The sequence below is a fragment of the Geotrypetes seraphini genome, chromosome 2 (assembly GCF_902459505.1).
Source record: "Geotrypetes seraphini chromosome 2, aGeoSer1.1, whole genome shotgun sequence".
Lineage (NCBI taxonomy): Eukaryota > Metazoa > Chordata > Amphibia > Gymnophiona > Dermophiidae > Geotrypetes > Geotrypetes seraphini.
In genome coordinates, this window is record NC_047085.1 from 488275235 (window position 1) to 488289182 (window position 13948).

Below are 13948 nucleotides of genomic sequence, written 5' to 3' on the forward strand. Positions count from 1 at the left end.
ATGATATGACATGGAGTGTTATCATTACCTGATTGTGGTTTGGCACTTATTAATGATTTTGATTTCTGCACACGTGAGGCTACCAGTGAATCGTGTGCAGGCAGAGGTATTGTACCTTTGCCTTTTAGTGTGAAGCGCTGGAGTTTTTCTCCCTTCATTGATCCTCACACTGAGGTTGCCTCTGTCACTAATATTATTTGATGATTTTGTATTGTTATTTAATTCAGGTGTGTTTTATTTGCACTCTGCACTCTCAGAACACTTAGACTATTTGTTTTGCCTTATTTTTTTGGATCTTTTAAGTATCTGTGGCATAGTTTTTTGAGGAGTTTTATATTGTATAGAAATGGGCTGGGCCATTTTTAAGGGGGAGGAGAGACTCTTACACTGAAAACACCAATCCAATCTGGCCCATTTTTGAACCTGATATGCCTTTTTGTTGGTTTTTCCCATACACCAAATTTGATTCAGTTCTGTTAAATTTTTGGAAAGTTATTTTTCCTCCAGATATGCAGACAAACATTCTTGACCTTGTATGCATAATTTTTTTTCTAACTTCCACTGGGTTGGGCAAAATAAAAATCTCAGTTTCTGACAGTGCAGTCTTGTCGTGGGTACCCCGGTGAGTGATTACTTGTAAAAGTGACACGTTTCCTTTGACAATAAATCGTATCCCCTGTTAAAAAATTTTCGACATAAGCACATGCTGCTCAAAACTTCAACCCATAATATGGAAACAGCAGCAAATTCTACTTACATGATCTTTTGGAGACATTCGGTAGCAGAGAGGAAGCATCTTTCCCTGACAAGAGAGTGTCTCTGAAAGAAAAAAAAAATCATCATCTTTACATTTTCATTAGGTCCATTAGAGTTGGCTTTTTATATTGCTGTGACATAGAAACATAGAAATAGACGGCAGATAAGGGCCACGGCCCATCCAGTCTGCCCATCCTAATGACCCTCCCCTACTTTTCTCTGTGAAAAGATCCCACGTAACGATCCCATTTCGTCTTAAAATCAGGCACGCTGCTTGCCTCGATCACCTGAAGTGGAAGACTATTCCAGCGATCAACCACTCTTTCGGTGAAAAAGTATTTCCTGGTGTCACCGTGCAGTTTCCTGCCCCTGATTTTCCACGGATGCCCTCTTGTTGCCGTTGGACCTTTGAGAAATAAGATATCTTCTTCTACCTCGATACGGCCCGTGAGATATTTGAACGTTTCGATCATGTCTCCCCTCTCTCTGCGTTCTTCGAGTGAGTATAGCCGCAATTTATCCAGCCGTTCCTCGAACGGGAGATCCTTGAGTCCCGAGACCATTAGGGTGGCCATTTGCTGGACCGACTCAAGTCTCAGCACATCCTTGCAGTAATGAGGCCTCCAGAATTGTACACAGTATTCCAGATGGGGTCTCACCATGGATCTATATAATGGCATAATGACATCAGGCTTACGGCCGTTAGGTTTAGGTTTTAGGGTCCAAAATAAGATGCAATTTTGCAAGATATAAGGGGGAAAAGCAGCGCATGGATCAGGGAATATCATTTCAAAAAGTGGTGTGAAAGGCAGAAGTTAGTGGAAATCTCTCTTACCCACTGACAGACCTCAAGAATTCTAAGGTAAGCCAAGGGGGGCACTAGGGGTGGGGGTGGGGGTAATTTTATAATGGGGTAAGTCTTCCAGAGGCTTGACATTTATTTTTATGGGCTGACGGAGCTGGGTGAGGGCAGGAGTTGCATGGCCCAATGATTTTTTGAAAAGGTGGAATGGAGGCACCGATATTCAAGCAGCATTATGGGGCAAAGATCTGGAACAATTGCTCACGCCTACTACTTATGGGGAATTTAGGAAACACCTAAAAACATATCTGTTCCTGAAGTATTTAGGCAACTAACCTGTACAATACTACTCCACAATAACTATCTCTAGCACTGTTAATAACTAGCTTCTAACCTTGCTAATTCTACTTAATTTGTAACATCTTTTAACCATTGTAAACCGCATAGAACTTCACAGTCCTGCGGTATATAAACTGTTATTATTATTATTATACCAATGCCTTTAATGTTAACTCGGGGGAGGGGGGGAGTTGGTGAATGAATACATACTGGTTGGCTTGGGGTGACAGCAGATGGAAGGTGGGGGACATGGCATCACAGATTACAAGGGAATTGTTTGTGCTGGGGGAAATGTAGGGGCTCCTTTTAAGCTGGTGACTCTCTGGCATAAATTTAACTATCCCTCTTGAAGTGTAGTTATCTTTCCAGAGTTAGAAAACATAGAAACTTAGAAACATAGAAAAAAGCAGCAGAAAAGGGCTATAGCCCACCAAGTCTGCCCATTCTAAGTATCCCCTCCCCTGAATTTACTCCCTTAAAGATCCCACGTGAGTATCTCATTTTCTCTTAAAATCCATCACGCTGCTGGCCTTTATCACCTGGAGTGGGAGTCTGTTCCAATGATCCACTACTCTTTCGGTGAAGAAGTACTTCCTGGAGTCGCCATGAAACTTCTCTCCCCTGATCTTCAGCAGATGCCCTCTGGTGGTCGAGAGTCCCATGAGCCAGAAGATATCATCTTCCGACTTGATGCGTCCCGTGATGTACTTATATGTTTCAATCATATCTCCCCGTTCTCTTCTTTCCTCAAGTGAGTACAGCCGCAATTTTTTTAATCTTTCTTCATACGTGAGATCCTTGAGCCCCAAGACCATCCTGGTGGCCGTAGGTGCAATTTTTTTTCAAGAGCTACCCTACTGGCTGACATGGCAGTGAGCTTCTCTGCTTGCAGAGCAGCTGATTACTGTTTCCTCATTACTTTCAGGGCCTTAATCAGGTATAATGTGTAAAAATTTGTGATAATCACAAATTTTACTATTTATTTAAAATCATTTTTAGGCCATCAATTTCAAAGACTAATCAAAAGCTTGTATAGAAATAGATGAATTTAAGTTCTCAAAGAAAGACAAAATATTATCTTCCAAAATGAAGCTCAAATGCTAAAAAACATTCCAGAACAGAGGTCCTGTGATTATCACCATACATCCCAACCAAGTCTAACAGCTTTGAAAATGCCATGACTTAAAAAGCAAACTCAGATACACAGAGGATGGGAACCAGGACATATTTAGTCAATACAGACTGAAAAAAAAGGAGTTACCCCTTTTAAAATCTTAAAAATCAACTCTTATGCACCTTGAAATTTACTTCAGCCAATGAAGGCTACAAAAGATGGAGTAATGTGTCTCCTGATAATGATCTCTATGATAGTGCCATTTTAATATATACTAAACAATAGAAACACATTACCAGAGCTTAGGAGACAGTTGAACTCTTTGAAATTCAACTCCTAACAGATTATTTTCCTTTGTGAGAAAATATCTCCAATATTTTAGATAGCAAATGCCAGATCATGTTACTCACCTGGTTGGTTGTTAATCTAAGATCTTTAAGTGGCCACAAATTCCTGAAATGAGATTGAAACAGAGAAATCTCATGAGAGACAATTTTAAAATTCACACTTCTGAGACCAAAAGATATTTGGGGTTATTCAAAGAAAAATTAATTAAAAAATAAAATAAAAATAGCAAGCATCGTAACAACAGATGCTGTGAGACGTGTATCACAAAGAATCCAACAATGATTAGAATGGTCATAAGAGACAGTGGCATAGTCCGCCCTGGGCACGGTCCGCCCTGGGCACAGTCTTGGTAGGGGGCGCCGGCACCTGTACTCCTCTCCATTTTCCCTTTGCAATCAGCTTTATGAACTTGCTGCCCGCGTCAGTGTCGCCTCTCTCTGATGTCAATTTCGGGCTTTGGTATGAACTGAGGAATTACAGGATAGCCCAGAATGAGGGGAGGTGTAGCAGAAAAATGTAAATGAGGTTCTCTACACAGGATCTCAAGATCAGAGGTTCACAACCTACAGGTTCAAGACTGATGTTCCTATCTACTAGAAAGATTATTAAGGTAACTAGTCTTCCCAAATAAACAGCTAGCAAGGGCATCCACAATCATGCTCTGGCAGACTGATGTGATAAACCCCTATGTTTTAGCTGGGTGATCACATTGCAAGATAGCTATACCTAACTAGTCCAGACACCCGAGGAATCTTTTCTGCACAAAACAAAAACATAATCTTAATATCCTAGGTGCTGCTACCAAACTCTGGCATTAATAAGTTGGAATGCGTTGCCAGGGGTTGTGGTAAAAATGGATAGCATAGCTGATTTTAAAAAAGGCTTGGACAAATTCCTGGAGGAAAAGTCCATGGTCTGTTATTAAGGCATGGGAGAAGCCTCTGCTTGCCCTTTATCGGTAGCATGGAATGTTGCTACTCTTTAGGTTTTGGCCAGGTACTAGTGACCTGGATTGGCCACTGTGAGAACAGGCTACTGGGCTTGATGGACCATTGGGCTGACCCAGTAAGGCTATTCTTGTGTTCTTATGGCCTCTTTAGTAATAAGAAGCAGGGGAAAAGGAGAAAGAAGCACAAATGGCAACATGAAAATATATGCAACATATCCCATGTTATTGCATGTCGTTACCAAACAAAAATGAGCAGGAAATAATAGTGCACACTATTTATAAAGAGGGTGTACACTTAGGGGGGGGAATTTATCAGTGGGTGCTAACAATTAGTGCAAGCTAAATACTAAAGACGTCCATTATATTCCTAAAGGTATCTTTAGCATTTAGCATATGTTAACGCAGTAGTGCCTGTTAATGAAGTCACTTCTTAATGACATTGCCCCAAAACAAAGATGTTGGCATTGTCATCTCGAAGCAGGGACTTTAGATCATTTATTGTTCTATTGTCCGTTTATTTTGTCATTTTGGAATTCAATATGGGGCCAAATTAACTGTCTATTAGAAAATCCAGTGGCATTGTCTTATGATACGGTATTATTTGGCATGGTCATGAGGGCTAAAAGCCAAATATCATCTAAAAACAACAGGCTTTTATTAATTATGACAGGAGTCACCATACAGCACAGTTACTTACCGTAACAGGTGTTATCCAGGGACAGCAGGCAGATATTCTTAACGCATGGGTGACGTCACCGACGGAGCCCCGGTACGGACACTTTTAACTAGAAAGTTCTAGTTGGCCGCACCGCGCATGCGCGAGTGCCTTCCCGCTCGACGGAGGAGAGCGTGGTCCCCAGTTAAGATAAGCCAGCTAAGAAGCCAACCCGGGGAGGAGGGTGGGACGTAAGAATATCTGCCTGCTGTCCCTGGATAACACCTGTTACGGTAAGTAACTGTGCTTTATCCCAGGACAAGCAGGCAGCATATTCTTAACGCATGGATGACCTCCAAGCTAACAGAGAGGGAGGAGGGATGGTTGGCCGTTAGGAAAACAAATTATGTAACACAGATTGGCCGAAGTGTCCATCCCGTCTGGAGAAGGTATCCAGACAGTAGTGGGTAGTGAATGTGTGAACTGAGGACCAAGTGGCAGCCTTGCAGATTTCCTCGATGGGAGTGGAACGGAGGAAAGCCACAGAAGCAGCCATAGCTCTGACCCTGTGGGCCGTGACAGCACCTTCCAGTGAAAGACCGGCCTGAGCATAACAGAACGCAATGCAGGCAGCAAGCTAGTTGGAAAGCGTCCGTTTAGAGACAGGACGACCTAGACGGTTAGGGTCGAAGGACAAAAAGAGCTGAGAGGACGAGCGGTGAGCCCTGGTACGGTCAAGGTAGTATGCAAGGGCACGCTTACAGTCCAGTGTGTGCAACGCCTGTTCCCCAGGATGAGAATGGGGCTTAGGGAAAAAGACAGGCAGCACAATAGATTGGTTGAGGTGAAAATCCGAGACCACCTTGGGAAGGAATTTAGTATGGGTGCGCAGAACCACCTTGTCATGGTGAAAAACAGTGAAAGGTGGGTCGGCAACCAGTGCATGCAGCTCACTAACCCTCCTGGCAGAGGTGATGGCAACGAGGAAAAGCACCTTCCAGGTAAGAAATTTGAGCGAAGTTGTGGCAAGAGGCTCAAAAGGAGGTTTCATGAGGGCAAATAAAACCACATTCAGGTCCCAGACGACTGGAGGAGGCTTCAGAGGTGGTTTGACATTGAAGAGGCCTCTCATGAATCGGGAAACCAGGGGATGAGCCGTGAGAGGTTTTCCGAGGATATGCTCATGAAACGCCGTGATGGCACTGAGGTGGACTCTGATTGAGGTGGACTTGAGGCCAGCGTCGGACAGAGAGAGCAAATAGTCTAGTACAGTTTCCACCGCCAAGGAGGTGGGATCGTGGTGATGTAGGAGACACCAAGAGAAGAACCGGGTCCACTTCTGATGGTAACATTGGAGGGTGGCCGGTTTCCTGGAGGCATCCAAAATGCGATGGACAGGCTGAGACAGATTTTCTGGAGAGGTCAGCCCGAGAGAAACCAAGCTGTCAGGTGGAGCGAGGACAGATTGGGATGCAGTAGAGACTGATGCTGCTGTGTAAGTAGAGTAGGAAACACAGGAAGAGGAATGGGTTCTCTGGAGCTGAGCTGGAGCAGGAGGGAGAACCAGTGTTGACGAGGCCACCGAGGGGCGATGAGAATCATGGTGGCTCTGTTCCTGCGGAGTTTGAATAACGTCCGTAACATCAGAGGCAGTGGAGGAAAGGCATAGAGGAACCGATCCGTCCAGTTGAGCAGGAATGCATCCGGGGCCAGACGATGCGGGGAGAAGAGTCTGAAACAGAAGTGGGGCAGCTGATGGTTGTGAGGAGCTGCAAAGAGGTCCACCTGAGGAGTGCCCCACCGAGCAAAGATGGAGCGGAGTGTGGGAGGATCCAGCGTCCACTCGTGAGGCTGAAGGACATGGCTGAGATTGTCAGCCAGGGAGTTCTGTTCGCCCTGGATGTAGACAGCCTTGAGGAAGAGACTGCGGGCCGTGGCCCAGGTCCAGATGCGGATGGCCTCCTGACAGAGGAGGGGTGATCTAGTGCCGCCTTGCTTGTTTATGTAGTACATGGCGACCTGGTTGTCTGTGCACAGGAGGAGAACCTGAGGGTAGAGAAGGTGCTGGAAGGCCTGGAGAGCATAGAACATGGCTCTGAGTTCCAGGAAATTGATATGATGTTGACGCTCCTGAGGGGTCCAGAGTCCTTGGGTGCGAAGATCTCCCATGTGAGCTCCCCATGCATACAGGGAAGCATCCGTGGGGGTAGATGAAAGAGTAGACCCCTGGAAAGATTGGAGGAGTTCAACCACCATTGAAGAGATCGCTGAAGAGACGATGTCACAGAGATGGGATGAGAAAGAGGATCCGTGGTCTGTGACCATTGGTTGGCTAGAGTCCATTGAGGTGTCTTGAGGTGGAGTCGCGCCAGAGGAAGCACATGGACCGTCGAGGCCATATGGCCCAGAAGGACCATCATCTGCCGAGCTGGGATGGAATGATGAAGAGGTGGAGCAGGGTCCGTTGTCGGTCGGAGGGAAGAAACGCCCTCATCAGAGTGGTGTCGAGAACTGCGCCAATGAACTGAAGTCGCTGTGTGGGAAGCAGGTGCGACTTGGGGTAGTTGATCTCGAACCCCAGGAGATGGAGGAAAGAGATGGTGTGTTGAGTGGCTTGTAGCACAAGCGGAGACGTAGGTGCTTTCACCAACCAATCGTCCAAGTAGGGGAACACCTGGAGGTTGTGAGACCTGAGGAAGGCCGCTACCACAATAAGGCACTTGGTGAACACCCTGGGCAATGATGATAGTGACGGTGCTGGATCTGAAACCGTAGGTAGCGACGTGAAGTCGGATTGATTGGAATGTGAGTGTAGGCCTCTTTGAGGTCTAGGGAACATAGCCAGTCGTGTTGGGAGAGAAGAGGGTAAAGCGTGGCAAGGGAGAGCATTCTGAACTTTTCCTTGACCAGACATTTGTTGAGGTCCCGGAGATCGAGGATGGGACGAAGGTCTCCTGTCTTCTTGGGTACCAGGACGTATCGGGAGTAGAATCCCTGACCCCTTTGGTCCGAAGGCACCTCTTCGATGGCATTGAGAAGAAGGAGGGATTGGACTTCCCTCAGGAGGAGGAGGGATTGGGAGGAGTGAGAAGCAGACTCTATGGGAGGACTGTCTGGTGGAAGAGTCTGGAAGTTGAGAGAGTAGCCTTGGCGAATGATGTTGAGGACCCACTGGTCCGAAGTGATGACCTCCCAACGGCTGAGGAAGAGATGGAGACGTCCTCCGATAGGCTGAGGAAGAGGTAGCGACGGTGGGAGACTGGCTATGCCCTGGAGAAAAGAGTCAAAAGGGTTGAGATGGTTTTGATGGAGGAAGAGGCTTGGCAGGCTGATGAGACTGGGACCGAGGCTGAGGTTGATGCTGGTGACGAGGACGGCGAGACTGCTGTTGAGGCGGGTTGAGAGGTCTGGCCGAGAACCTGCGCTGGTAGGAAGACTGCTGTCTGTAGGGGCGAGCAGGTGGAGTCTTCTTTTTAGGTTTGACCAGAGTATCCCACCTGGTCTCGTGTGCTGAGAGTTTCTGGGTTGTCGAGTTCAGGGACTCCCCGAAGAGTTCGTCACCAAGACAAGGTGCGTTAGCCAGGCGGTCTTGGTGGTTAATGTCAAGGTCAGAGACTCTCAGCCAGGCCAAACGGTGCATAGCAACAGCCATGGCAGATGCTCGAGAGGTCAGCTCAAACGAGTCATAAATGGAGCGAACCATGAACTTCCTGAGTTGGAGTAGGCTGGAAATTTGCTGCTGGAAGAGGGGGACCTTACGTTCAGGAAGGTATTTTTGTAAGGAGAGTTGTTGCACCAGATGCTTCATGTAGAACGAGAAGTGGAAGGTGTAATTGTTTGCTCTATTGGCTAACATTGCATTTTGGAAAAGGCGCTTACCAAATTTATCCATAGTTTTTCCCTCTCTGCCAGGAGGGGTGGAGGCATATACACTGGAACCCTGAGATTTCTTCAAGGTGGACTCCACCAGGAGAGATTTGTGGGGCAATTGAGGCTTGTCAAACCCTGGGATTGGAATGACCCGGTACAAGCTATCCAGTTTGCGAAGGGCCCCGGGAACAGTGAGGGGAGTCTCCCAGTTTTTATAAAAAGTTTCCCGTAAGATGTCGTGGACGGGCAACTTCAGAAATTCCTTGGGAGGTTGCTCAAAGTTTAGGGCATCGAGAAAAGCCTGAGACTTTTTAGAGTCGGACTCTAAGGGGATAGAAAGAGCTGCTGACATCTCCCTAAGGAATTTGGAGAAAGAGGACTGTTCCGGTTTGGAAACGGTGTCAGCCATGGAGGATTCTTCGTCAGTCGACGAAGCGTCCTCCTCGGTACCGTGCGGGGAGTCTTCCCATAAGTCCGGGTCCCTAACGTCGGGGTGTGCACGTCTGGACATCGGTGTGGAAGGCTCGGTATGGCGGGTCTTTGAGAGAGACTTGCCCGAGCGCACCGAGGCGGTACCGGGAGAGGAAGACCGGTGTCGTTCCTGGGACCGGGAAGGGTCGGCAGCAGCACGGGTATGCACTGTAGGTGGTTCAGCCGAAAGCACCGGCATGGAGGTATTAATTGGTACCGAGGGGGTCGACACAGATGGGACAGTGCGAGGCTCGGACCGGTCCTGTACCGGAAGGTGCGGGGCCAGCAACGCCGGCAACAGTTGCTGTAGTTGTTGCTGCAGCTGTTCCTGTAATTGGGATTGGAGTATGGCCGCGATGCGGTCATCCAGGGGGGGCACCGGTACCGCTTTTTTCTTCGGTACCATAGGTGCCGCTCTACGCTCCGGCGATGAGGAGGCCGATGACGAGGCACTCACCGATATCGGAGCGGAGCGTTTACGGGGTCGGTGCGGTGCCGGAAGAGTCGGCGTCGCGACCGTGGCAGGAGGGCATTCTAGAGAAGTGGAAGACTTCTTAGCCGGCTTACCTGGGCCCAGCGACCCAGAAGAATGATCCGGTGGCATCGACGTTGTCGGTGCCGACTTTTGAGGTGCCGTCGACGTCGCGGCAGGTTCCATGGCAGATCCGGTACCGAACAGAATATTTTGCTGGATCTGCCTATTTTTTAATGTGCGCTTTTTAAGCGTAGCACAGCGGGTGCAGGTGTCAGCCCGATGCTCTGGACCCAAGCACTGCAGGCACCAATTGTGCGGGTCGGGGAGAGAGATCGGGCGTGCACACCGCTGGCACTTCTTAAAACCCGGTTGAGGGGGCATGAAGGGAAACACGGCCTCCGCAAAATCGAATCCGGAGGCCTGTATGGTGGCAACAGGCCCCGCCGGGGCCGGCCAGAAAATACAGAAAACTCGACGAGAGTTGTTTTTTTTTTTTAAAGTAAAAATAAGGAATCAGAAAAGAAAGAGAATAAAACCGAAAAAATTTACGCGAGCGGGAAGGCAGAAAAACTCGTTTTCAACGGCCGTTGAAAAAACATGCGTCTTCTTCGCTCCACGGAAACGAAGAAACTGGGGACCACGCTCTCCTCCGTCGAGCAGGAAGGCACTCGCGCATGCGCGGTGCGGCCAACTAGAACTTTCTAGTTAAAAGTGTCCGTACCGGGGCTCCGTCGGTGACGTCACCCATGCGTTAAAAATATGCTGCCTGCTTGTCCTGGGATAAAACAAATTACAAACAACTGGAAGAATTGTAAAAGGCTAAATTATAGTTTTTGGTGGAATTCACTATGTCATATGTACAAAATGGAAAGGACATTGGCCATTCAGAAAGGAAATTTTAAGAAGTTTCATGAGATTTGGGAGCCATTAGCAAAATATTGTAACGTTTAAATAGTGTTTTTCCCTTTAAATATGCACATCCGGGTGGGGGGAGGTGGGAATTTTGAATAACTGCTATGGGATAATTATAGATATTTATGTATAGATATTGTGATTGTTTATGGGGGAGGGGGATATAATTCTGAAATGGATATTATAAGATGACCAAAGCTACAAATGACATGGGATATAAAACAAAGCAAGAACATTTGGGGCTGATATCATTGGATTTTATATATGTCGCCCAAATTGGGTGCACCGCTGAGATGTGCGCACAAAATAATTGGTTCACAGGCTCTTAACCATCAGTAACCGGATGCCAACAACCAATAATTAATGTGAATCGGCACTCACTGAAATTTGCACAAGCATCTGGATGTGCACTGTCCTATAAGGAAAGGCGCCTATCGCCCATAAAGCATATCCCCAAATGAGGCGTGGCCATGGGAGGGGCATGGGTGTGTCAGGGGTGTTCCAAAAAGTTCTAGAATACTGGGTAAGTACACCTAACCTAGGCGTCAGCATTTACACCAGGTTTCAGCAAACATGAGTCTAACACCCAAAATTTGGCACAGGAATCAGCACTACACACTGTTTTATAAAGGTTATCCACCCTTAATAGAATAGTGCATTTTGGAGCACTATTTATAGAATTTCCCCCATGGCAGACACATATTTACAGTATAAGATAACATAACAAAATTTTATTTCTATCCCGCACTACCTTGCGGTTCTATGGAGATAACAAACAATAAAATAAACTGTTCATGTACAACAAATTACAAGTATAACTCACACAATTAATAAATTGACAATCATAAATGAATATATATCTAAAAATTTCTTAAACAAGTAGGTTTTTAGCAGTTTTCTATACTGGTGATAAGATATAGAATTTAATTTTTTTTAAAAAGCTCTTTAAGGACGCTTTCAACTGAGCTGCTTAAATTCTATAAAACACCCTCCAGGGATTCAAGACAAAGTTAGACAAGTTCCTGCTGAACCGGAACGTACGCAGGTAGGGCTGGTCTTAGTTCGGGCACTGGTCTTTGACCTAGGGGCCGCCGCGGGAGCGGACTGCTGGGCACGACTGACCACTGGTCTGATCCAGCAGCGGCAATTCTTATGTTCAAACTTTCTATAGTGGACTAAAATCCTCTAAATCAGTGGTCTCAAACTCATGGCCCGCCAGTTACTATTTTGAGGCCCTCGATATGTTTATCATAATCACTAAAGTAAACTAAAACAGTTTCTTGATCATATGTCTCTTTAGTTATAAATTACAATATTATTATTAAGACTTAGCCTAAAGGAAAGATTTATAAACTATGAAGAGTTTTACCTCATGCAAAATTGTCATTTCTTTAATAAGATATCTATTTTTTCTGAGGCCCTCCAAGTGCCTACAAATCCAAAATGTGTCCCTGCAAAGGGTTTGAGTTTGAGACCACTGCTCTAAATGAAAATGAAGCGGGTAACAATTCCCATCCTTCTGTCTTAACCTCTATGCTCATTTTATTTTTTATGAATTGTAGTTAAATCTGAGTTCCTCTTGTGTCCTGTAGGATCATAGTTTTAAAATGTGTGGTTTTTTTACCCTGTTTTATTATTATTTGTAAATCACATTGGAATATGATATTGCGATCATATCAAATTTTTAAATAAACTTGAAACTTGAATTTCTGATTCCCAGCTTGCTGCCTGGTTAGAAAGCAATCTACCCTGAAATCTTTGGGAACATCAGTCCATATGTGATTTCGAGTGGAGTTAAATGAGAGCATTTTTCTCTGTTAGTGGATCATGTGAATTATTTTCCCCCAAAAAACTAAAAACCCCTCTTTGTCCTCTCTCATACTGAAGAGTAAGCCATGACTACAGAAGCTTATACTACACTGCCCATTAAATTATACATACTTGGATGGAGAGTATAAGAAACCAACTCTCCTACTAGATTTTTCACCTTGGTACTATATAGTTTTCTATGTCCTTGTACTGGTTATTTGGGGTGAGCTGGGGGTCAATATTGCTGGTTGGGGAGTCTTTCTCTTTCTTCAAAGGGGATAGTTTGGGAGTTTATGTTACTGACAATTTGTAGTTATCATTTTGTACTATTTGTGGAATTATGTATAATTTTTAATTTAAAAAAATTTAATATAAAGTAGACACTTACTTTTGGACTTCCAGAAACTCTAACAGTTTTGTGTCTGAAAAAAGACCCAGGTGCACAATTCCCTGCCAGTAGAGAGCATCTTCCTTTTCGTGATACAGCATGTACAACATAAAGAGCTCTGGGTGGAAACGTGGCAGGATAACTGGAAGAATCAAGGTGTATGAGTTTTCTTTTTCACTGCAAAACAGAAAAGTCAGAGGATCTAGAATCAGAAAATAATGGTAAATATTGAAGAACTAAGTCCAGTATTGGGCGGACTTCCACGGTCTGTGTCTGTATATGACCTTTTGGTTGAGGATGGACTGGGGAAGGTTTCAATGGCTGGGAGGGTGTGGATGGGTTGGAGTGAGCTTTGACGGAGATTTCGGTAGAACCCAAGCACAGTACTGGGTAGAGCTTTGGATTCTTGCCCAGAAATAGCTAAGAAGAAAAAAAAAAATTAAATTGAATCAGGTTGGGTAGACTGGATGGAGCATTTGGGTCTTTATCTGCCATCATCTACTATGTTACTATGTTACCAGCAAGGCCATATGTCTAATTTCCATAATCAAAGCGTATATTGTTAATTAGTTTATCTCAGATGTTTGTATCTACTGTAATTCGGTTATTGTATTACCCGCTATCTAAATACATCATGTCTATCTAGCCTTTGACCCATACTGTGTATGTACTCCCGCAACCCATTCTGGGCTCTTTTGGTAGGACGGGCTAAACCAGGGGTAGGGAACTCCGGTCCTCGAGAGCCGTATTCCAGTCGGGTTTTCAGGATTTCCCCAATGAATATGCACGAGATCTATTTGCATGCACTGCTTTCAATGCATATTCATTGGGGAAATCCTGAAAACCCGACTGGAATACGGCTCTCGAGGACCGGAGTTCCCTACCCCTGAGCTAAACAAATGAATAAATAAGTAAGTAAGCAATCTGCTGATGAATTCAGATTGTCCTAAAAGTCTCATAAAGCACCTTCTATGCTCAATTTCATTCTTGGTACAATATTTAAACTGATCTCTAGATTTCAGCCTCAGTTTCTTTACAGTTAAGGATCTTCAGTGCTCTC

General features: G+C 45.4%; 1 protein-coding gene across 1 annotated transcript in view; it reads right to left on the minus strand.

Annotated features, from left to right (window-relative positions):
* The window catches only part of ALS2CL (ALS2 C-terminal like), a 199293-nt gene that overhangs the window by 14162 nt on the left and 171183 nt on the right, over positions 1–13948 (minus strand). Inside the window, exons 22-24 of the mRNA XM_033931834.1 lie at positions 12889–13065; positions 3422–3464; positions 758–819 (exon numbers count right to left, since the gene is read on the minus strand). Of these exons, the coding sequence (XP_033787725.1) occupies positions 758–819; positions 3422–3464; positions 12889–13065 (282 nt within the window). The remainder of the gene's footprint in view (positions 1–757; positions 820–3421; positions 3465–12888; positions 13066–13948) is intronic.